This window comes from Stegostoma tigrinum, chromosome 6 (assembly GCF_030684315.1).
Source record: "Stegostoma tigrinum isolate sSteTig4 chromosome 6, sSteTig4.hap1, whole genome shotgun sequence".
Classification (NCBI taxonomy): domain Eukaryota; kingdom Metazoa; phylum Chordata; class Chondrichthyes; order Orectolobiformes; family Stegostomatidae; genus Stegostoma; species Stegostoma tigrinum.
In genome coordinates this window covers 79142754-79168470 of record NC_081359.1, presented here as the reverse complement: position 1 = coordinate 79168470, position 25717 = coordinate 79142754, and the positions used below count along the sequence as shown (strand labels likewise).

Below are 25717 nucleotides of genomic sequence, written 5' to 3'. Positions count from 1 at the left end.
TTCTAGCTTAATAATACCCTTCCTATAACAGGGTGACCAGACCTGGATACAGTACTGTAGAAGGCATCTCACCAACATCCTGTACAACTTTGACATAACGTCTGAACTCCTGTACTCCAAGGTCTGAGTAATCCAACAAATCATTACACCACTATATCATCTGTTGATGACAGTATCTCTGCTATAGCTGTTGCCTTCTCAGGATCTGGGTAAAGACCTTTTGCTGTCAGCATGTGATCATATATACGTATATGGCTTCGGGCAGCTAAGTTGCATCTTTTTCTTGTTAATTTTCTGGTTCAACTGGTGAGGTGTCTTCAGCAATTGTCCCAAACTCTGATTGTGATCTGTGATGGCTTCTTCCATGGTTTCATGGACTAGCAGGTCATCATAATAATTTCCACTGTGGAAAGATCACAGACAATCTCATACAGTCTGCATTGATACTCTACTGGAGCAGTGGAAATGTCAAACAGCATATGCAACCACCAGTACACCCTGAATGATATTCAGTGTTTTGTTAGAAAATTACTTTCATCCAGCTTCACTTGTCAGTAACCATCCTTTGCATCTTAGGTACCAAGGACCTTTGCTTTGACAAGCTGTGACAACATTTCTTCAATGGTTGGCATGGAGGTTTTGAAAACTGTTGAAAGTTTTATTGAGATCCTTTGGACTTAAGCATACTCTTAGATTTCTGTGTGTTTTGTACTGGTACCATGCTGTTAACCCAGTCTGTCGGCGTTGTCACTTTTTGATTACTTCCTTTTTTTTCCAGCTTTGCTTTTCAGGCTGAGCTTGAGGGTGCTTGGAATGTTCTTTGATAAACACTGTGCTAGTTTCACATTATCGTCCACTTTGTGATGACACAAGGAATGTGCACAAAGCCCTGCAAAAACATCTCTCTAATCTTATAGGATCAGTTCATCAGTTAATGTTTTAGTGACTTGTAAAACACTGAAAATCTCTTTTGGCATGTATAGAATTTCAAGAATTTCATAGGTCTGAAGAAGGGTCTAGGCCCGAAACATCAGCCTTCCTGCTCCTCTGATGCTGCTTGGCCTGTTGCGTTCATCCAGCCCTACACCTTGTTGTTTCAGAATCTCCAGCATCTGCAGTTCCTACTATCTCTGAAACAGAAAGCTAGCCACCAGAATACATGAACATCAACTAGCCACAAAACGACATGACCCACTATCACTCGTATCCTTACATACAGATGAGGAAGGACACCACTTTGATTGGGACAACACATCCATCCTAGGACAAGCCAAACAGAGACACGCACGAGAATTCCTAGAAGCATGGCATTCCAACCGGAACTCCATCAACAAACGCATTGATTTGAAGCCACTCTACCATCCCCTGAGAAAAAGAACAGGAAATGGCATCACCAACGCAGGAAATGACATCACCAACCCAAGGAAACCTAACCAGATAAATAGAAAGCGGGACATAACACCAGCGCTTTGTCGGAGGCTCACTGATGATGTTACCTAGAATGGTGACGAAACGTCTGAAAAGGAACCTTCCAGCTCAGCGAGCAAACTCACATCTAGAACCTCAACCTGAGCTACAAATCTTCTCAAAACTCGCTATCTCTGAAACAATTTTAACCCCACTGCGAAGCCTCTTCTAAGGATGCCCATTTCTGAAGAAGGGTCTGGGCTGGAAACGTCAGCCTTCCTGCTCCTCTGATGCTGCTTGGCCTGCTCTGTTCATTCAGCTCTACACCTTGTTATCTGTAGAATTTCAAGTCCAGGTTTTAGATTGCCATCAGCTGAAATAACTGCATTTTGCTGAACACCCAGCATCTGGAACTTCAAACCTTCAATCTCCCCATTGTATTAGGCTTTTAAATTAATTTATCCTCTTAGGATGAGTATCACTCTGTAATATAGCCTCCATGTTACCTTCCAGGGACACATGTCACCGTCTTGAGCAATTTTGTACAGACTTGTAACGCTCATGATCTTACATGCAGTGCTAGTGACTATCTAATATTTCATGTTCACTTGGTATTCTGCAGTCTTCATTCTAACAGTAAGAAACCTTTGGATCTGACAATGCTAACTTGTATGATGCAGTGTGATTCCTCAGAATCATAGGCTGGCGTCTCTCCAACAGCTATCTTTATGCACTTATTCTGCTTCTTTCTAGCTAGACACTTGCACGAAAAGCGATTTGGCTCCTTGTGTTCAGAGCACTGCTCTCATCATGCTGGACATACTTCCTTTTGATTTGTGGGATATCTTCTACAATATTTACGTCCTGTCCTTTGGCCTTGATCTTTGTACTGGCTGTAGTGCAAGTATTTCTTTTCCTGTTGTTCTCACCCAGCATGGACTGTTTCTGGACATAATACTTTATGAATGTCTAATTGTATTACAGGCTCCTGTGCCAGTGTGACTGTCAAAGCTTTCATTTGTTAACATTAAAGTTAACATTTCGGGTCCTGTGACTCTTCCTTAGAACAGTTCTGAGGAAGGATCACTGGACCCAAAACAATAACTCTGATTTTTCCTTCACAGATGCTGCCAGACCTGTGAGCTTTTCCAGCAACTTCTGTTTTTGTTCCTGATTTACACAGTTCTTTCGGCTATCATTTGTGAAGACCAGTTTAAAACCTTTTGGCATTTCATGATCTACATATTACTACCACAAATACCCTTCCTCTTTATTTTCTTATTTTCCTAATATGTACATAGCTTTTATTTAAAAATAAATTTGACCGGTCTTGCCACTGTCTGTAGTCTGGCTTTCTATTCCCTCTTACTGTTTCTAGTTGAATTTTACTTACTCAGAGATTTTGAACAAGTTGAACTGTTAAATTGTGACTTGACAGTAATCTTTAAAATTATAGAATGGTTTAATGGATAGAGGCAGAGAAGATACTTTCAAGTGGGGCATGATCAAAACTGGGGACTGTATATAATAATTACATGCAAACAACATAGGGAGGGTAAGAATGTGAAACTTCTTAGCATGGAATAGTTAAAGTGAATTAGATTACTGTATGAGGGCGAAAGTAACAATTGACTGTGTTATGAAGAATAGTGAAAGGAGACCTGTACTGACTATAAACATCAACATAGCCTAATGGGGTTGATTACTCTTTTCATGTATGGCTTACACCTGCCCCCATTTCTTGTGTGCTGTATTAATTCTTTGTACTTAATACTTTGTATGAGCTTCAATTTCACTTTTTGTTTCCTGGTATCTCTGAATGTTTCTACTTACCCTTTGGGTCAACATTGACACCATTTAGCAGCACTTTATTTTTCTATATTTCTTCTTTTCACAGGAGTTATACTCCAAATTCTTACATGCGATTATGGATGTTGCTGGCAAGACTAACATTATTGTTGCCCGTCTAAAATTGCCCTTTAGAATCATTTGTGATCCCAGTTATCAACCAGTCTGATGTACTGCAAATGTTGCACCTAATGTAATAACTCTCCTCATTCTGTTTCATTGTTTTATTAAGCAGGTGTTAACGCTTATTTCTATGAAATTGTTTGTGTTACGTTAACTTTGTCAGATGTCCTCAATATATTCATTTTGTTTTTAATATTAATATATCCCATATTTAATACTGCATGTTATTGCATCTCTGTCATAATGTGTATTTGTTTATTCATTCACATTGAGCTGTTGGTTGAAAGCTACTTCCAGTTTATTCTTCAGAGCTTTTGATTCCAACTTATATAATTTTCCCTTTTATTGTTCTGACTCTGCTTAACAATGTGACATTTGGTAGAAGTCTGATATTGATATGGTATTTCCAGTGCATGATTCAAAATTGTATACTTTACTTTCACTCAGTTAAATTTCATTACCAAATGTGCAAACATGACAAAGTTACCGGAAGTGCTTTCTCTATGTTATTAATAAATATTTTGAACTGTAGATGAGCTATAGCAAATTTCAGTACAACTTGTCAACTATCAGACAAGAAACCCTAATAAATTCAATTGACTGGCACCTCACATGCAAAAGGTTAATTTCTTTCACAAGAGGTATTCAAATAATTTCATACATGAAGATCTTTAGTGTCTAAAACAATATCTGTATTTTAAATAATAAAGTGTGAAACTGGATGAACACAGCAGGCCAAGCAGCATCTCAGGAGCACAAAAGCTGATGTTTCGGGCCTAGACCCTTCATCAGAGAGGGGGATGGGGAGAGGGTTCTGGAATAAATAGGAAGAGAGGCGGAGGTGGACCAAAGATGGAGAGGAAAGAAGATAGGTGGAGAGGAGAGTATAGGTCGGGAGGTAGGGAGGGGATAGGTCAGTCCAGGGAAGACGGAGAGGTCAAGGAGGTGGGATGAAGTTAGTAGGTAGGAAATGGAGGTGCGGCTTGGTATGGGAGGAAGGGATGGGTGAGAGGAAGAACAGGTTAGGGAGGCAGAGACAGGCTGGGCTGGTTTTGGGATGCAGTGGGGGGAGGGGACGAATTGGGCTGGTTTTGGGATGCGGTGGGGGAAGGGGAGATTTTGAAGCTGGTGAAGTCCATGTTGATACCATTGGGCAGCAGGGTTCTCAAACGGAATATGAGTTGCTGTTCCTGCAACCTTCGGGTGGCATCATTGTGGCACTGCAGGAGGCCCATGACGTGCATGTCATCTGAAGAATGGGAGGTGGAGTTGAATTGGTTCGCGACTGGGAGGTGCAGTTGTTTATTGCGAACTGAGCGGAGGTGTTTTTTAATGTTAAATTTTGCATTTTAAGTACTGCAGAAGTGGTATTGTTTTTGCACTAACAGCGCAGTAATTTGCAATCTGAAAAAGTCAGAAATGATGAGGAAGATCTTCAATAATTTATGCCAATAACCACGCAAAGGCACAACTTCAATTTGCTGCACCATGAAGCAAAAAAAATGTGAATCTAGACTCATGGCTTCACCACATGCTAAATTTCTAATTTCGGCCTTGACTCTGAGAGATGCTCAGCTGATGACAGGTGCTTCCCTTCAGGGGGAAAGGAAAATTGGAGAGAAATTCATTCTTTTATAAGTCATGAATTATGTTTGCAAAAACGTTGACCAGGGTCCTGACTAGCTTCCCTTGAAGGCTACCCTAGGTAAAAGTGATTAAAGGTGACACAGGAAGAAATATATTGGAAGAATGGTATTTTTAGGTTAATAAAGAGAAATAACTAATTTAAAAATATTCTGGCTTTAAGCTTTAAATGGAGTCATTTTAAGTAATGCATACATAAGAAGGAAGAAGGGCAATGTCTTCTTTGTAAAATCTGTAGGTAGCCGAACTTAGTACATTGGAGGAATTCCTTGTGTTCATCTGAGGGACCCGCTACCCCTCCTCCAAAGGTCACGCCTCTTTTTAATCCTTTCACCTCTAACGTCTCATACCTGATCATCACCTCCCTCATATTTTTCACTGGGACTTGCCTGAGAGGCTCCACCAATAATGTGGATTTAACTTCAGCCTAGTTTCCATAATTTTCACTTCTTCGGTTTCTTTCTGTGGATGTAGTAGTGCTCACCAACTGAAACTGATGCTGCTGGGACCACAGAGCTGGCAGCAAATTGGATTGGCTGGCGGATCCTGTAGGTGGGATTTCTTCTCCATTTTTGAGCAGAAGTCTCACCCTGAGCAATTAATGCTTCTGCTAAAATGGTTGCAGAGAATTTGGATTTTCTGTGGGTTACCTCCCAATATTTTTAAGTTGGGGTGCAAAGGGGATGGTGGGGAACACAGTGCCTGATAAAACCCAGCCTGTAGAGATCATCAGGCACTGCCACAATGGTGAGTGATCATCAAAACACATTAACATCTTAGAGCATTTAGTAATGGAAATCAATTAGATTGGTGATAGAATGACACTATTTATGACAAATGGTGCATTTCTGATCTTGAAATGAAAGAAACCCCTCAAAAGGAATCTTTGAAAGTGATTTTTGCAGACACTCCCACTAATATGTTTTGCCAACAGTCATCAAATGATGTGTCTCTGATGTGATTTTGAGCGAATTCTTCATCAATATTCCTCCACAATTTAAAAATCAATGTCAAGCCAATGATGACAGATGAATATCAAAATCGGTTGAAACCAGTATCTAAGTTAGGAAACAATGTTTTTTTTGACAGAACCTAGTTCGCAGACTAATGAACATATATAGATTTTGAAGAACATGGTTACTGTGCATCTTCATATTTAAAAGATAATAAGCACTTTTAAAATAAATAATACAATTCCTTTTTTAAGCAAGTAGAGAACATTTGTTATATTAGTGTTGATTTTGTCATTTAAATGTATTGTGATAAAACAAAGATATTTGTAACTTTATTTTCATGCATTTGATAATTGTACCTCTAGCTATGGAACTAACAGTTTAAATTCTTGAATTCTTTAGTGCAAAGTCAAAGCAGTCATAAGGAGGACAATTGTTTGATTAAGGACCTTGAATATAATACTTTGAAAATAAAGCAATATTTCATCTTTGTTACAGAAAACTTGGTAAATTGAATAGGATATGGGGCAACCCTGTATTGAATTTAGATTTGTATCTTTTTCCAACTCTTTGGAATGCAAGGAAGTACAGTATAATAAGACTTCCTGGAATGAATCTATTGTGAACTGCAAGCATTCATGATATCATAATTGATCTGGGTCATAGAATCTAGATATCACAACTTGTTGGTATTGTTTGCAATTACTCACTATAATTGTGCAAGCAATTTAAAAATATTCAACCTGTGATTAATTCTATTTTCAATGGAACCATAAATCAATCCTTACTCAAAGATGCACATCAGTTCTGTATTCAGTGCTTAAACATTTCTAAAGTTGCAACTGTACATGATGTCAGTAGTAACTGGGTTTTCAGAACCGGTATAAAAACCTGGGTCGAAATCTGTGTCTGTCCCATGGTGGGTTTGGGTAGAACATTTAATCAAGTGAGAGAATTGTGTGTGGGAGTTCCACCACCATTCTATCTCAATTTGAGTCCTGGGTGGGCCTGTGGATTGTCTTCCTGGTCACTGCCAATTGAGATCCTTAAGTAGGTAATAAATGCATGCTTCAGGGTTTTATCCTGCACTGCTGTTATTAACCCAGTGAGGGCTCACCATGTGGGGAACAAGACACTCAAATTTGTGTAGGGTTGTTTGCAGACTCCAAGGTGGAAGGAGGACACTAATTTAAAGACGCTCTCTGCTTGAGGTGCACAGCCTGGGAAGGGGGTTGGCTGAAAAATAATTACACCCTACCTTTGCCTATCACCTTCCTTGCAAACCTCCAACCTCCTTAGACCACACATGATCACCCTCTCATCATAACTCATCTCTGCTGTTGTTTGGCCAGTAGCATTCATGGGTGGAACATCTGGGTCCCTTGATCAGGGGCAAATGCTCGCCGCTGGCCTTTCAACTGCCTGATCAGCACATGAGGTCACAGGCTTTCCCTAAGACAGGGGATGTGCAGCTCCCCCAACTCTTAAATAGTGGCTCAGATTCCTACTTCTGTAATATTCTGTCCCTAGAATTGTTTCATTAACTTGAGCCAATGAAGAAAATAATTTTATTTTTTGTATTACAGGCTCATCTGACTTCCTAAGTCCTTCACTTAGCATAAGAGCGAAGCAATATGTCATTAGCATGAACGAGACACTACATGTGGCATGCAGGTAATTAAAGAAATTTCAACATATTAAGCATTTTAATTGGAATTATTTCACATTAGGCTATCCAAGTACTGAACATTATAAGCATTAAGTAAGAAGTTAGATTGTGACATAAAATGATACAATCTATGTGAAAAATAGTATATTAGAAAAATTCCTTTATGTAATATCCATTGCTACTTACTCTATTTATGGGTCTTTAAATTTTTCACAAACATCAAGGACACTATTTAGGTGAATTTCAGAGTATTAGAAGTCTACTTTTTTGTGCAATATTAGTGCATAAATGCCATAATTAAAAATTTACGAAAGGAAAATTTAAGTATCAATTGGTCTCACGATTTTCTGGTTTTTAAAGGCAGTCCATAGTTTTCTTATATTTTGGACCTTTCTGGAACCCACGTATTAAATTACAGTTATATTCGCATGTGCTACAGAGGAAGCCAGAAACATTGTTGCTAGTTTCCTGGTTTTGTCCTGCTTTTAACCCTCAGTAACATCATCAGCATCTTCCCATTCATTAAAGATGATGGACATGCAGTAACAACCTTTTTTTAGATGGGATGTTTTCATATGGCATTTCTTTGCTGCTGTTTAAAGAGCGAAGCAGGCTGTTCCACATGCTTTCAAATGTCATTGGTGGTTTTGTGCCATTCCAGCTGTAATAATGCTCAATAATGTGGTGCATGGCAATTCACAAAGGAGTTTGAGATAACAGGGTGTAGGGCTGGATGAACACAGCAGGTCAGGCAGCATCAGAGGAGCAGGAAAGCTGACATTTTGGGTCTGAACCCTTCTTCAGATTTGAAAATCTGAAGAAGGGTCCAGACCCGAAACATCAGCTTTCTTGCTCCTCTGATGCGGCCTGGCCTGCTGTGTTCATCCAGCTCTACACCTTGTTATCTCAGACTTCAGCATTGGCACTTCCTATTATCTCTCACATAAGAGTTTGCCATGTTCCTTTATTGTCAGCTTGTGACTCCCATGTGTGATAATCAATAGGTAGGGCCTTCATGTCATTTTAGCCAGCATCCTTAAAGTGGATCTTTGGCATCCTATTGGGTTCTTACATCCAGCAATTTTTTAAGTGAGGAAATCCTTGTCTATGTAATTATCTTTCATCCTCAAAACTTGCCCAAGCCAACTAAGCCACCTGTTTGAATGTTAAAAAACATGACAGCTCTCCCTTTGAGAGGATCACTGTGTCATATTTTGTCTTTCAAACTACATGGGCTTTTCACATGTTATGTTGTGGTTTGCAAGGGTCACACTTAAAAGACTGTATTTACTTGTAGTCTAAATGCACACAGAAACATATTGCAGTTTTCTGTTTAGGAGATCTACTGTGGAAATGATCTTCTCTGTGCACCAAGACCATGCTCCTCGCTTTACTTACTTTAATAAATATCACTAAGGCACTCACTGTCATCAGCACGCTTCAGAAACAAAAACAAAGTTTCTGGAAAAGCTCAGCAAGTCTGGCAGCATCTGTGGAGGAGAAAACAGAGTTAACATTTCAGGTCCGGGGACCCTTCCTCAGAACTGAACCCTTTGTTCTGAGGAAGGGTCACCAGACCCGAAATGTTAACTCTGTTTTCTCCTACACAGATGCTGCCAGACTTGCTGAGCTTTTCCAGAAACTTTGTTTTTGTTCCTGATTTACAGCATCCACAGTTCTTTTGGTTTTTTATTTAGCACTCTTCAGAATTTTGGGAAAAGCAATTGTCCATCAAAGCTTCTTGCTATCATTCACGATGACATGCACTTCTCTGTATAGCTCGAAATCTTCACCCATTCATAGATCATTTTATGATGATATGAAACTTCTCCCAATAAAAATGCAATTCTGCATTCTGGAGGAGGAGAAACAAGTTATGAAACTAGAGCATGTAAGACAGCATTTAAGAAGAGTAAGGGCTGTTTGGTTTTATACCTCTTAGAAAATGACAGAAAGAAAAGACAACTGTACCATCAACTCAGTAATCAATATCTAGAATGGAGCAGAAATTTATATAAAACATAAATAAGGTGGTGATCTATTTATGTAAAGCATAAACAGGAAGGAACACTACAACAAATGTATTTTAAAGTCTTAGATTAGGGCCTAGACTTGTACTTCTCTGGTCTGACTGTATATCCTAACACTTCAATTATTTTAAAATATTACTTGGCTATAGTGTCAAAAATTGCAGTTGCTTATTATCAATGAGACTTTTTGTAAATCTTCTTTCATTATTGTGTTTCCATCACTGTATATTTATGAAACTCATTGTCCAGTGTGTAATTCCTCACAATCATCAGTATTAAGTTCTCTATTAAATGTCTGCCTGGAGGTATAGTTGACCTATATCGGTTTGAAAATTGTTAGCTGAAAACTTTGTCATGTGAGATACATGGATTACCATTCTGCACCTGAACATGCATTATGTGGTGTAGCATTCAGACGATTTTAAGTCTGTTCATTTAGTCTGCCAGACAGACAGCATGTTGGCACTTAATTGAAACATATAAAATAATCAGAGGGTTAGATAGGGTGGATAGGATGGTGATGGCGAGCACGAGGGGGCATAGCTTTAAATTGAGGGGTGAAAGATATAGGACAGATGTCAGAGGTAGTTTCTTTACTCAGAGAGTAGTAAGGGAATGGAACGCTTTGCCTGCAACGGTAGCAGATTCGCCAACTTTAGGTACATTTAAGTCGTCATTGGACAAGCATATGGACGTGAATGGAATAGTGTAGGTTAGATGGGCTTGAGATCGGTATGACAGGTCGGCACAACATCGAGGGCCGAAGGGCCTGTACTGTGCTGTAATGTTCTATGTTCTATAGCATGATTGAATTCTTCACAGATGATGCTATTGTTTTACTTTGCAATTCTAATAGGCAGGAAGATAGTATTGTTTAGGACAAGGCATTCATCCATGAATTTAGTATTTCCACAGATGAATGATAATCTGAAACATCAATTCATTGTGTTACTTAATTCGATTTGTGAAGGACTGTTAGCAGACTTCCATGACATTAAGCTACAAAGTTGTTCATCTTTTAATCACAAAATATTGACTAAATTGTATGATGGTTATTAAATCAAAGGAAAAATGAATGCAAATACTTAGAAATGCAAGAACTCAATTTGAAGTTATATTCCTTGAGTGCTGTAGTTCAGAGCAATTGCAATGACATACATGGGACTGAAAAGTAACTCAAAATAGAAATTGCTAGGAATATACAATAGACTCAACTTTTATCTATGAAGAGTGTCAAACAGGTCCATTTAAACCTCAAGTCCTCCTTTCCTTACTAAAAGAGCAATTCCTTCCTAAAAAGGGAGGCAGTGCTGTAAAAACTGAGAGAATTGACCCTGATAATTACATGCTGGTTGCAATTATTTTCAGGGTTAAGAGAGGCCCAAGATTTATTTGTAGGTCCTGAAACCTGACTCCTGGTTCTGCTATTGGTCACTGCACATTAAAATTTAATCTGGGTTAGGCCATTGGACTTCAATTTGCATTTCAGTGAAACTCTTAGGGGCATAAGGCTCCAATGTTACCTCAAGCACAGTTGTCAAAATTGCACATGATATGAGCATGACTTAATCACTGTCGGGCTGGATGTAGTCCTTCTGTTGCAGCACTGGTTGGCAGGCCTGAAGATTGTTAGGAATCTGGTGTGGGATCATGGCAGTTGATTGAAACTGATTGTGTGGCAAAAATTTGTGAACGTGTGTGAGGTGGGCTTACTGCCAAACTCAGCGGCAGGAATGTTTCAGACATTAGGATACCTGCATCTCATGGCATTGCAGGAACTGCGGTCATTTTAAACTGCAGCCAGGCCTGTGTGAGAGCATGGAAATAATTTTGCATGCTTTTTAAGATCAATTTCTGCAGTTCAAATCTCAATTATTGAACTTTTGTTGTTTTAATTAAGGATTCCCAAAGTTCAGATCTAAGATTCTTCTGCTGTCATCCAAAATTATTCAGTGACATCAACAGGTTTACTTGAGGTCTAAGAAGTCACTGTCCAGCCATGTAACACCTCCAGCACTTAACAATACAGAAGTTGAAGGTGGATAATTTACATGTGTCACTTTGAGGGATACCTTTTCCATATCTCAATTGTATGTTGACCCTTTAAACTTCTGAGCTCATTACTTCTAGGTTTGGAGTTTTACACTGAGTTTCTGCCCCTTGCAAGTGGAATGTGGACATTACTAGTGAAGCCAGAATTTATTGCCTTGGGATAGATGGTGGTCAGTTTGCCTTTAAGTTGTTTTGGTTTGTGAGGTGTAGTGACTTCCGTATTGTTGTTACAGGGAGTAATCCAGGATTTTGACCCAGCTGCACTTAAGAAATAGAACATAGAACATAGAACAGTACAGCACAGAACAGGCCCTTCAGCCCACAATGTTGTGCCGACCATTGATCCTCATGTATGCACCCTCAAATTTCTGTGACCATATACATGTCCAGCAGTCTCTTAAATGACCCCAATGACCTTGCTTCCACAACTGCTGCTGGCAACGCATTCCATGCTCTCACAACTCTCTGCATAAAGAACCTGCCTCTGACATCCCCTCTATACTTTCCACCAACCAGCTTAAAACTATGACCCCTCGTGCTAGCCATTTCTGCCCTGGGAAATAGTCTCTGGCTATCAACTCTATCTATGCCTCTCATTATCTTGTATACCTCAATTAGGTCCCCTCTCCTCCTCCTTTTCTCCAATGAAAAGAGGCCGAGCTCAGTCAACCTCTCTTCATAAGATAAGCCCTCCAGTCCAGGCAGCATCCTGGTAAACCTCCTCTGAACCCTCTCCAAAGCATCCACATCTTTCCTATTATAGGGCGCCCAGAACTGGACGCAGTATTCCAAGTGCGGTCTAACCAAAGTTTTATAGAGCTGCAACAAGATCTCACGACTCTTAAACTCAATCCCCCTGTTAATGAAAGCCAAAACACCATATGCTTTCTTAACAACCCTGTCCACTTGGGTGGCCATTTTAAGGGATCTATGTATCTGCACACCAAGATCCCTCTGTTCCTCCACGCTGCCAAGAATCCTATCCTTAATCCTGTACTCAGCTTTCAAATTCGACCTTCCAAAATGCATCACCTCGCATTTATCCAGGTTGAACTCCATCTGCCACCTCTCAGCCCATCTCTGCATCCTGTCAATGTCCCGCTGCAGCCTACAACAGCCCTCTACACTGCCAACGACACCTCCGACCTTTGTGTCGTCTGCAAACTTGCTGACCCATCCTTCAATTCCCTCGTCCAAGTCATTAATAAAAATTACAAACAGTAGAGGCCCAAGGACAGAGCCCTGTGGAACTCCACTCACCACTGACTTCCAGGCAGAATATTTTCCTTCTACTACCACTCGCTGTCTTCTGTTGGTGGGGATATAGTTCCAAGTTAGGATGGAATGTAGTTTTGGAGGGGTATTTGCAGGTGGTGATCTTTCTATTCATTTGCTGCCCTTGTCTCTATTGGGAGAAAAAGTCATGAGTTTGGCAGTTTGTTGGAAAAGTCTGGGCGAGCTCCTGCAGTGCATTTTGTGGGTGATACACACTGTTGTCAATATACTTAAAGGATGAAGGTAGTGAATTAGGGAGTTGGTGGATGAGGTGCCAATGAAGTGTCCCACTTGGTTGTGTCTGTTGTCAAGCTTCTTGTGTTGTTGGAGCTGCACTAGTCCAGCAAGTGTGTAGCCTTACATCACACTCCTCACTTGTATCTTGTAAATGATGGACAGGCATTGGGACTCAGGAGGTGAGTTATGCATTGCAGGATTCCTAGCCTCTGACCTGCTGTTGTAACTAGTGTGTTTATATTGGCTGGTCCAGTTCAGTTTGGTCAGTGGTAACTTGAATGATGTTGGCAGTGGAAGATTCAGTGACAATAATGCCATTGTATGTCAAGGGGTGATGGTTAGATTCTGCCTTATTGGAAATGGGCATTGCTTAGCACTTGTATGACGTGAATGCTACTTGACACTTATCACCCCAAGCCTGGTTGTTCACCGAGTCATATACATTTGGACATTGACTCCTTCAGAATCAGAGGAATTGTGAATGATGCTGAACATTCTGCATTCATCACGAACACCCCACTCTGACCTTGTTATGGAGGGAAGTTCATTTGTGAAGTATCTAAAGATGTCTGAATCTAGAACAGTATCTTAAGGAATTCCTGCAGAGATGTCCTGGAGTTACGATGTTTAACTGCTGACAACCACAACCATCATCCTTTGTGCTTGATATGATTCAAACAAACAGAGTGCTTTGTCCCAGACTCCCATTGATTACAGTTATACTAGGGAGTCTCACTACCACATTATCTTTATCTTTGCCTTACAACATTATCTTTATTGTTCATGTTTGGACTATTGCTGTAGTGACTTCAAGAGCTTAGCAACCATGGCTGAAGCCAAACTGGACATAGTGAGCAAGTAGGAACATGAAATGAGGAACACAGCAGGTCAGGCAGAATCAAAGGAGCAGGAAAGTTGACTTTTCAGGTCAGTACTGGGGAGAGGAAAAGGGAGCTCAGAAATAAATAAAGTGGGAAGATGGAGCTGAGCAAAGGTAGGTGGAGTGGTGTTAGGTGGATGCAGGTAGGGTTTTGTTGAGATTGGTCAATGGGAAGGGTGGGGTGGACAGGTGAGAAGGATGATGGGCAGGTTGTGTCAGATCAAGGAGGTGAGGATGAGAAGGAGGGCTGGGCATGGGATGAAGCTGGGCATAAGGAGATTTTGAAGCCAGTGAATTCTACATTGAGGCCATTGGGCTCTAAGCTTCCAACGTGAAATATAAGGTGTTGTTCCTCCAATTTTCATGTGGCATTATTGTGACTTTGGGGGAGGCCCAGGAGAGACATGTCGCCAAGGGAGTGGGAAGCGGAGTTGAAATGGCTGGCAACAGGAAGGCTGGAGTGTACAGAGTGCAGATGTTCCGCGAATTTGTTATCAAGTCTGTGCTTGGGCACTCTGGTGTCGAGGAGACCACATCAGGAACAACAGAGGCAGTATACCAGGTTGGAAATGGGATGAGGCTGGGGATGGGGAGGTGAATCCCCGTTAGATATAGAATGATTGTTTGGAGCCTTGGATGGAGATGAGGAGGGAGATGTAGGGGCAGGGCTAGCACTTCTTGTGGTTGCAGGGAAAGGTGCCACGTGTGGTGGGATTGGTGGGGAGTGTGAAGCAGACGAGAGTCATGGAGAGACAGATCCCTATGGAAAGTAGATGGGGCGGAGACGGGAATATCTGTTTGGTGGTGGGGTATGACTGCAGGTGGCGGAGGATGATGCATTGAATTCAGAAGTTGGTGGGGTGTTAGGTAAGGATCAGGAAACTCTACCCTTATTGTTGTTAGTGGGGGAGGGGATTTGAGGGCAGAAGTGTAGGAAATGCACGAGATGCAATTGAGGGCATTATAAATCACAGGAGAGGGGAAGTTATGGTCCCTCTACATCTGAGAGATCAAGCACAGTTTCGATGACAGATTTATGGAGCATCTGTGCTCTGTATGCTCCAATCAACATCATCTTCTGGTTGCCAACCATTTTAACCCCTCTTCCCACTCCCTTGGTGACATGACCAACCCGGGCCTCCTCCAATGTCACAATGAGGACACATGAAAATTGGAGGAACAACGCCTTATATTCTGCCTTGGGAGCTTACAACCCAATGGACTCAACATAGAATTCACTAGCTTCAAACTCCCCCTACCCTCAGCCTCATCGTATGTGCAGCCCTCCCTCTCATCCCCGCTTCCTTGATCTAAAACAAGATGTCCATCATCCTTCTCACCTATCCACCCCACCCATCCCATTGACCAATCTCCACAAACCCCTACCTGCATCCACTTAACACCACTCCACCTACCTTTCCTCAGCTCCATCCTGCCCCTCTATTTATTTCTGAGCTTCCCTTTCCCCTCCTCAATCCTTACCCGAAAAGTCGACTTTCCTGCTCCTCTCACCTGCTGTGATCCTCCAGCTCCACGCTGCATCTCTTAGGAACATGAAATTCCAGTTTGTGGTTGTGATTTGAAATTCTGCTACTATTGATAGCCCACAGCATTTCTTGGATGCCAGTTTTTACTTGCTTGATCTTTTGAAGCTTGTCCCGTTTAGCACAGTCATGTTACAAAACACAATGGAGAGTATCTCCAATGTGAAGATAGAACTTTGCCTCCGCAAGGACTGTACGGTGATCAGTTCTACAAATACTGCTATGGAAAGATGAAGGTTAGGTTTAGGGTTAGCTACAGATAGATTGCTAAGGATGAGGTTAAGTAGATTTTTCCTTTTTGTTGGTTCCCTCACCACCTGTCACATCTCAGTCTAGCTGTTTTGTCCTTGAAGACTTGACTACCTTGGTCAGGAGTGGTGTTACTGAACCACATGTTGTGGTGGACATTGAAGTCACCCACCCAAAGAAACCTTCAATGTTCCCTCCAAGTGTTGTTCAACTTACAGGAGTGATGATTCATCAGCCAAGGTGGGGCAATAAGTGGTAATGAACAGAAGGCTTCTTGGCCCAGGTTTGATCTAATGCCATGAGACTTCATGGAGTCCAAGCTCCATGTTGAGGACTCCCATGCAACTCATTCCTAACTGTGTACAGCTATGCCACCACCTCTGGTCGGCCTGTACTGGCAGTAGAACAGGACAAATCCAAGGATGGTCATGGTAGCATCTAGAATATTGGCTATTAGGTATGATTCCATGAGTGTGACTATATACCTCTGGTGCCTGTCTAATCTGAGGTACAGCTTTCTCAATTTTGGCACAGATTTCAGATGTTGTTGAGAAGTTTGCAGTTTTGATGCTTCCATTGATGGTGTCTAGGTTGATGCCACTTGGTCTATCTAGTTGTTTCCTTTCTACAGATTTTATAGTAGTTTGTGAGGCCATTTCAGAGGTACTTAAGAGTCAGCTTCGTTGCTGTGGGTCTGGAGTTGAGTATAGACCAACGATCAAGGCCAGCAGATTTCTTTCCTTGAAAGACATTAGTGAACCAGATGGATTTTATGATAATTGACAATCACCATTAAACTAGCTTACAATTCCAATTTTTAAAAAATTGACTTCAATTGAATTTATAGAACATTAGCTTGGGGCTCTGGATGACTAGTCTTGCGACATTACCAATTTGTCAATAGTTTCCCATAATTGTTTACAGTTTTCCCGCTGCCATGGGCCTGCTTCCTGCCCTCCTATGCAAATCTCCAGGCCCACTTGCTAACTTTTCCACTGCAGTAGGATCTGCAAATTCCAGCTCAGCGAGTACCACGATGCTGTTATTGTGACTTCCCAAACTTCCTTTCATTGGTAGCAGGGGATTAAAAGAAGCTAAGAGGTTTTCAGATTAGCATTTTCTGTTTACAGTTGTTGACTAACCTAATGTTTATTTTAAACATTCTCTGGTTTTATTTCACCACTTGCACTCTTTTTCTTTAAGATGGCACAAGCCAATAAAGTGGTAACATTGAAGCTTAACGTACCGATGATATTTCTAAGTAATCTGATTTTACTTCAGTGAAAAAGATGAACTGGATTCTGCAATGTTTTACCTTTTTATTTTCACAGGGGATCATCACATGTATCATGGTCCTGGCCAAATCATGTAATTAATGGAACTGAAAGACTGAGTATAATTAATTTTAACAGTGGGGTCAGCAATAGACCTTTCTGGAGTAACCTGACTTTAAGCAAAACGCAGGCTAAAGACACAGGATACTATTACTGCAATAGCTCATCTTCAAATGCCCGACAAAGAAAGACTGCGCTCTATATATTTGTTAAGGGTAAGACCAACATTGTAGTTGTTTTTGTCTTATGAAGGTCTCTTTTGTTTCTGTTAAGTTTAGAATACTTTACATTCAATGTATATTTATTCTGTTAGAAATAAAATGTTTAAACAGTCACTAGGAGAAACAAGGAAGCAGGTCAGAATTACACCAAATTTTGAATAACACCTGACAAGTGGAGCTATGCAGTGGGTAAATGCAATCATAAAAATCAACAGAAGAACATTGAGGCAATTGGGAAAGATTTGTCACTTCAGGCAGGGAACAGGAGATAGACTTTTTTAGGGGGCCTAGAAACATGTCCACCAGAAATGTTACCTACTTCTGAGATTTTACCAGGACCGAGCCCTTAATTCACATGGATGTGGGTTTCCCAGCCAATTAACTGTCATGGGAATGCCATCACTCATATAGATTATCACAGTGGCTGCTACTTGGCCTAAGGGGTAGGGTTTCTACCAGTGCTTACCACTGCGCTACTCGGAGCCCAGATGGCACAGGGGAACTGGAGGTCCTGCAGTAGGAGAGAAAGGAAGGTGGTCCTCCTCTGGAGTGTGCCAGGACCAACCACCTTATTGGCAGCAATGGAATTGCTATCTTCATGATCATCTCTCTTGGGCTGAAGGGGTATGCCGGGCACCACCTGATTTGTCTTGGTACTGAACTCTGCTCCCTCTGTGCTGTGATGCCTGATCATTTGTGACCCTGTTGAATTCACAGAATCACAAAATTGTGCCAATCTCCTGGCTTTTTCTTGTACCTTTTGTTTTATTTAAATAATGTGCAATTATCTAATGCTCTCTTGAATGCCTCAATTGAAACTGCCTGCATGATACCTCCATGCAGTGCAATCCAAACATTAATTATTTGCTATCTGAAAGATTTTTTTTAATCACCTCACATTCCTTTCTTTTGCAAAAAATTTAAAGCTGTGCCCTTTTCTTCTTGATCTGTTTATGGGTGTCTTCCAATCCTGTAAGCACATTTGTCACAATTTTGATTTGCACAGCATCTATGAGCAAAAATGTTTCTTGGGTGAGCCACTTGTGAGATGCTACAGAGGACCCTCTAATTTTACAATTTCTTGATGCTCTTCCAGTGAGCCATGAACAAGCAATACCAACCAGATTTGCTATTCACACTTCTTGAATGCCTGGTAAAATGTAGTGCCATGAACTTTTAAATACAAGCAAATAAGCCATGTAAATTTTTAAAATTATACTTACTTGTCTCCTAAACTCTTCCAGCCTCAAGTCTATGATCCACACCACCGTACAGCCAGTTTGAAGTCAGGCAGTTACGAAAATGTGACAGCCTTACTGAAAATTTCAACACTTAGCTTGTTGGGAGGGCTATTAGCAATGGGATGAGGCATTTAAATAGGCCTTAATTAGAAATCATGTAGGAATGTTTTCCATTAGCTTTCCTATTCTGGACTAAATTGGGGCTGAGATGGGAATACAGTGTAGCCCCTACTGTTGGATCAGTTGGTCCCCCACCATTGGGGAGGAGCACTACATTTTCCAGGCATTCAGGAAGTGTGAATAGCAAATCCAGTTAGGATTGCTTGAGGGTTTCTGGTGGGGGTACACTCATGCAAAGGCACTTATAGGATCAAAAAGAAGATTACCATATCCTTTACAAGGACACATCAGTTTGTGACTGGTGACTCCTTATCCTGAAAGTGAAAAATGAAAAGAAAATACACTTGACTATTTCTGACAAGGGTCTTATGAGACACCTAATTGATGAATATTACAGTGTAACCAGCAGATCTTAGGCTTGATAAATAGCAATGCATTCAATGTTGATTTCAATTAAAAATAATCCCTCCAGGGTTTTTAATAGTGCTTGGGAAAGTGAAGCAAGTAGAATTAGATTCAGTAGTAGTTCTCTATTGTTTCCTGTGGCAGGACATTGTTTATTCAACTTCCCAAATTAGCTCCATGAGGGTCACTGATCTGCTGTTTTCCCAGATTTAAAGTGCAAATTCTGAGTTTGCGTTGTTTGGAAGTACATAAACCACACCAAAGGTGCCTTCAGTTTATTGAGAAAGTGTCATGCATGCCTTTAAAAATTGGTGTTCTTATCAGCATGTGAAGTTTTTATTGTAGTATTATGCACTTACTAGTATTAAAGTAATGAAAAATTCTGTGCTTCTGTATAATTTGCAATCACTTTAATGTTTATTTATATTTAATCAATGCTGGACTTTGTTTCAACTACATTGTTGATTAGGTGAAACCATATTTTCAATGTGGTTAACACATTTCCTCCTTCATACTGAATCTGATCTAAATTGCCTACAGGACCAGCATAGGGTTTTCATTTTTAAATAAAAAGAAAATGATATTCTGTCCTTTATTCCAAATCTTTCCTGAATGATCTTTGCTGGACTATGGTTCCACATGTGTTCAATTGTCTACTACAAACGTATGAATCTTGCTGCTGAATGATGGTATCCCATTGATTGTAGCAAACACTTCAGCTATTCCTGATCCTACCATCACTGTATGTCCATATATTTGCACCTCCATGCAGTCTGCTGGAATGTGACAATAAGCTGAAATCTTTACCAATATTCCTCTCCTTACCTCCATGACACCAAGTCAGTTGTAATACCCTAATAAGCACCTTGGTGGAAATCAATTAATTTACTGCAGACTGATAATTAGATCCAGGATTTTCAGAGTCTTCAAGTATCAACTATTGACTGATTAAAAATTTTCAGTAACTGGGGACTGTTTATTTTGTTTTAAACAAAGCTGTTTTGGTAATTAAAGTAATGACCAATACTGAATATTCTCATCCTCCTGTTTAAATCTTTCCCAAGGTCTAGACCCTCCTCTAACTCTGCAATCTCTTCCATTCCAACAACCCTCCAAGAATTCAGTTTTACTTCAGCTCAGCTCTTTTCTACATCCAACACATTGTGGCAATGTCTTTACCCATCTACCCTCAACCTACAATTCCCTTTGTTAAACCCCTTTGTCTCTGCACCTCTTTCTCCTCCTTCAAAGTCATCTTTAAAACATCCCTCTTTGAGCAAGCTTCTGAGAATTTTTGTCTGATTAATCTCATGTGATGCATGTTGAAACATGTTATAGGTGCTGGAAAATGCAAGTTGTTGTGACTTATTTGAATTACTATCTTTGGGGACACAGGAATTTTCCCAGAGCAATGCAACAAGTAGTATTGTGTTAATAATTTTAGCCACAGGAAACAGTACAGTAAAACCCAGCCCTACCTTCACTTATTGTTCCGCATATGTATTTCTAACAGACCACGCTGATTTTGCCATAGTTCAGAAATATTGAAGACAATTACAATGACTCCATTGCTTCCTTATTTGAGATCCATAATCCACAGGGTAAAAAGCTGGACAGTTGCTCATGCCTACCTCACAAGGTTGCAAGTTATTTGAATTTAAACCAGCCTCAACATGAATTAAAACAAAATAACCTCTTCCATTTCAGTACACCATTAATAGTGAGTTTATGAATTACACAAAATTAAGAATGACATATACCTGCATTAGATATTTTCAGTTTCACATTAATTTGCATACTTTGACTAGTTTACTGTGTGCACTGAATTAATGGCAGCATATGGCTATCTATTCCTGTTCCAGTTGTCAGCACTAATGGCTTTGAATTTAATGTAAGTAGCAGTCCCATAGCTTCAGTTGCTGGTGACACAATGTCTGCATGCAGCAATATCCAGCAACTCTTCCTAATATTTCTCATGATCTCCACAATGGCATGGTGAGTTTCAGGAAGCCACATGGCAATAATCTTTATGCATGGAAGTAGCTCTTTTCTTCATCCCATACCATTTCTGAATAGTCCACAAGGGAGCAATTATTTTTACTCCCTGGTTAAAGTCATTTGAGGGTGTGTATTATGTCACAAAACAACATGTTAAAAAATATTTCAAGAATACAACATTCCTCAAACAAAAGGAAAACTCCAGCCCTTCATCTAATTAAGAGGTTCTCAGGGCATCTTTTTCCTTTTGACTTTCTTCTTTGTGTGGGATCACATCAATGGAAATGCCTTACTCAAAGTACACTAAAAAGTTGTGAGAAAATCTGTCAGACAAATTTGGGAACTGTCTGATGAGAACATGAACAGCATATTCCATAGAAAGCAAGATTAGACAGACCTGTAGCTTTGAACAGTATTGGCATCCCGTAGCTTAAATTGCCATAATTGTGGTATGATGTGATCCTAGTTTTTTTGAGAATTATAAAATCAACCAATGTCCAATTAACTGGAGTTCTTTGCCTTGCTGAAGAGTGATTTTAGCTTTACATGAGTTTATAACTTGCATGTAAAGCTGCTGTATGAAACAATTTTCTAACAGCTTCTATTCTTAGAGAGGTTATCACAAAGAAACTTTTTGGACAATTTTCCAAGACTTTGAGTGCAAATGGACACTCTTCTCTAGGTAAGGCATAAAGTGGAAAAAGCTGTACAAAGCAAAAACATTTGAAAGTGGTTTCTGAAGGTGGAAGGGAACAGAGTAACACAGCAGAGGTCCTGAGTGTTTGGCTGAGAGCTTACAGGTGATTCTTAAACTTTAACCAATATATATATGACAATGAGCAAATGTCTGCACAAGTTATCATGTACTGTTGCACAAAGTAAAAACCAAAAGAGCTGCAGATACTGTAAATCAGAAACAAAAACAACAATTTCAGGAGAAATTCAACACGTCTGGCAGCATCTGTGAAGAAAAATCAGAGTTAACATTTTGGGCCCAGTGACTATTCCGCAGAACGGGTCACTGGACCCAAAACGTTTACTCTTGATTTTTCTTCACAGATGCTGCCAGACCTGCTGAGCTTTTTCAGAAACTTCTGTCTTTGTTACTGTTGTACAGAGCTTGTTTTTCTTGATTGGCAACAATTTGGACCCAACAATACAATTAAGAGCTAATATTTTCACATTGCTATGAGCTATAATTGTAGAATCACTGTATTCAAAGATACAAGGCATATATTGGGTGCTACATTTCAGACCATCCATGCCAGAACAACCATATCATAGGACTACTTATGTTTTTGTGCACATTTAACAACCTAATAATTCTCCAGTAGTACCCAGTTATGTTGGGCAAAGCAATTATACGATTACTCCTGTTACAAAGAAACAAATAGTTCATCAAAATAGTTTCATGTATACGCCCCATTATACCAATGAATGTACTGTAGCATTTTCTTTCCTGTCAAATGTTCTAATTGTAGCTACTGTACAGGTCAAATGTGATACCTAGTGGATATTTTCAGTAACAGTGAATTATTGAAACTGGCAATGAAAAAGGTGTCGTTGTCAATGAGATTCACAAACATGGCAAGAGTAAAGCCTGTGAGAATTTGCTATAAATGGTATGCCTGAAAAACTACTTTAATGATGTTCTTCACTCATACTATTTATCTACAAAATGAATATGTTGCAGGTGTGGATTGTTTTAAAGACAAGTGCCATTTTTAGTGAAAAAATTGACACTGAAGCAAACTTCGGCTTTTATTCTAATAGATCTTTGGAAAAATGCCTGTGCAATTCTGTTACTTCAGGTTATATATGCTTCCATGTAAACATAAGTGAACTCTTAACGAGTCTGTCTTTGGGCTAGCAATTTTCTGCATTGCAAAACCATTTCCTTAAGTTTCAGCTGAATAAAAATGTTGATTTTGTTTCAGACAAACACAGTCCCTTTGTTGAGCAATACACAGATGTTCCCAAAGTCGTGTACATGACAGAAGGAAAGACGCTAATTATACCATGCAGGGTCACAGCCCCAGATCTCACCGTCACTTTGAAAACAGTAGGTTGAATGCAGTATTTATATAGTATAGTTAACAACTAGAAGTATATCACTACCTCAAGCACTTATTTCATGAATTATTTTCAGAATCTGTATTGGTGCTTATTATAATTTATTTATTAAGTTGTTTAAATGGTTTGGCTTGTGAAGAGATCAGAACAAGTGGCGCAATTGGCTGAAAGTCAAATTAAGAAGTATCAAAACAAAGCTGAAAATTTTAACAAATTTCAGTCATTTGGTTGGGTTATTTTCAGCTTTGTACCTCAATCATGTCGGCCTACCAACTTCAATTCAATTTAGAAATCGGTTCTTGATTTTTGAATGATTATTTACTATCATTGGGTACTGTTTTGTCTATGCATCTTTTAAAATTTGGATTCAACAATTTACTGTTTTAGGAATGTTTTAAAAATAGGTTATGCAGTAAATTGTAAGTTAATTATTATTAGTCTTTGATCAATTGCAAATGTATTTTTGTCCCTAAATGCATTGTCTTCAAGATTTAAGAAGTGTATTTTAGTTAAGGAATGTGTTAATGTTTGCATACATGTGCAAGCACTGGTCATTATGACTCCTCATGAGAGCATTTTGTCGCTTTAATCAGTTATGAGCAAATGCAGTGCATGTAATTATAGACAGATGTGCCTATGCATTAAAAGTGTCACAGTAAAATGTAATAAACTAAGTACGGGCATTGGGTCGAATATCCGACCACTTGGAATATTGTAGCTCTAAGATTTCTCCTCAGACTTTTTAAAATGGATCTTCCATCTCCATTCCTGTTAGGCAGAAATTTCTTCTGCTGTCTTTCCAATCTTCTCTTATTTGCCAATAGCCTTGACATGTGATTCTCTTCTAGATTAGCTAAGTCAATGATGTGAGTATTGTACTGGTGCCAAAAGATCTTGAGTTCAAATTCTGGCAAGGTTCTCTGTCATTCATTCTTCTGTGCTAACTACAATTAGTATCAAATCTTAGAAGATTTGGAATAAGTAGAGAATACAGAGGCTATGCAGTGTTTGTGACACAGTGCAACATGTTAAACAGGGATCTGACCTGCATCAATATAAACATTACATTAATGTTCCTCTTTTTTCTCACTCTTTCTGTTATTTTCCCATCATCCATCACCTTTAATTCAATCGTCTTATTGTCATCTAGGATTTAAAGCAAAATAATGAAAGTAAATATTAAAAAAGTTAAAAAATCAGATGAAGAAACTCGAAGCAAAATTTGAATTTGCAATACATTTCAACACATCCTTGCAGTGCTTCTCATGTAGTGAATTGTTTTGCTTGTCAACTTTCCAAATATTTTTACAATGATGGAAGTAGGAAATGTAAGATTACCAGAGAAACAGTAGGTATAGTTGAAAAGAAAAATGCATAACTAAGTAGAAAGCAGGCGTAAAATTTATATAAATTTTAAATTTAGAAAAATTGTGATTCAATAGAAATGAAGTCATATTTTTGATGCAGTTATTTAGACCTGGCTGTATTAAGCAATATTGAGTGAAAAATGTTTTGCATTCATCAGTAATCTTAAACATTTCTAATTTAAGTAGTTTGAATAATCTCCATACTAGTATTATTTAAACCAAATTAAAAATGTACAGTTTGCCAGGCGTATGTAAATTTATAATGTACCCTCCAATTAACATCACTTTATTGCAAGTAACTTAAACTGCAACAATCTTAAAGTACATTTAAATCAGTATCTACTTTGTAGATTTAAGGATAATTATATGTTTCAGAAAGATATGTTAAAATCTTGGTAATAGGTTGAAAGTATCTCCTACTAAGGAGCATAATCCACAAGGAGGAGTACCCATATAATGCCCAAGTTGGCAGCACAAAACAGAGACAGTAGGTCTGTATCCTGTGTTGACAGGAAGTGAGTGAGATAGAGCCATAGTCTCATTTATTACATCCTACTCGAAGCATCCCTCCTGTCCCACCCTGTAGACCTCTTAACATGAGACAAGTCTATGCAATAACATTTGTTTCATATTGTTTTTCCTCTTGCATCAAAGCACTTAGTTGGCAAAGTCAACTTTATGGGACTTTTTTTTTACCCCTCTCTTCCCATGAGAGTGCCTCACCACAATGAAACTGCTTTCCGCTGAGAAGGTGGAATTCTCCATGACGTAAAATTTTCTTTGACTTTCTTTCATGCCAGCTCCTGCTATTTACTGTAGTATAGCTGTCCACGTAGAAGTGTCTGATCAAGTCATCAAAAATCCTCAGGGGAGCATTTTTTTTAATGGTAGTGCATCTAGTTTTGTGGGAGAAGGTATGGTGTGCTGAATGAGTGTGATCAATAAAGGCTCAGATCCTATAGCTGCTTATCGCACAAATTAAATATGATAAATGAGGCCAAGCAAGTGTTCTTGAAAAAGTATCTTCCCTTTAGTCTGATTCATGTG

The 25717-nt window shown here is 39.4% G+C and overlaps 1 protein-coding gene across 5 annotated transcripts in view; it reads left to right on the top strand.

The window, feature by feature from the left end:
- flt1 (fms related receptor tyrosine kinase 1) overlaps nt 1–25717 on the top strand; it is a 190996-nt gene that overhangs the window by 20040 nt on the left and 145239 nt on the right. For all 5 annotated transcript variants that reach the window (XR_007247729.1, XM_059646689.1, XM_048532603.2 and 2 more), the window contains exons 2-4: nt 7562–7649; nt 17243–17460; nt 23168–23292. Coding sequence is in view for 4 of the 5 variants with exons in the window: in XM_048532604.2 (XP_048388561.1) it covers nt 7562–7649; nt 17243–17460; nt 23168–23292 (431 nt within the window). In the remaining variant the exon portion in view is untranslated. The remainder of the gene's footprint in view (nt 1–7561; nt 7650–17242; nt 17461–23167; nt 23293–25717) is intronic.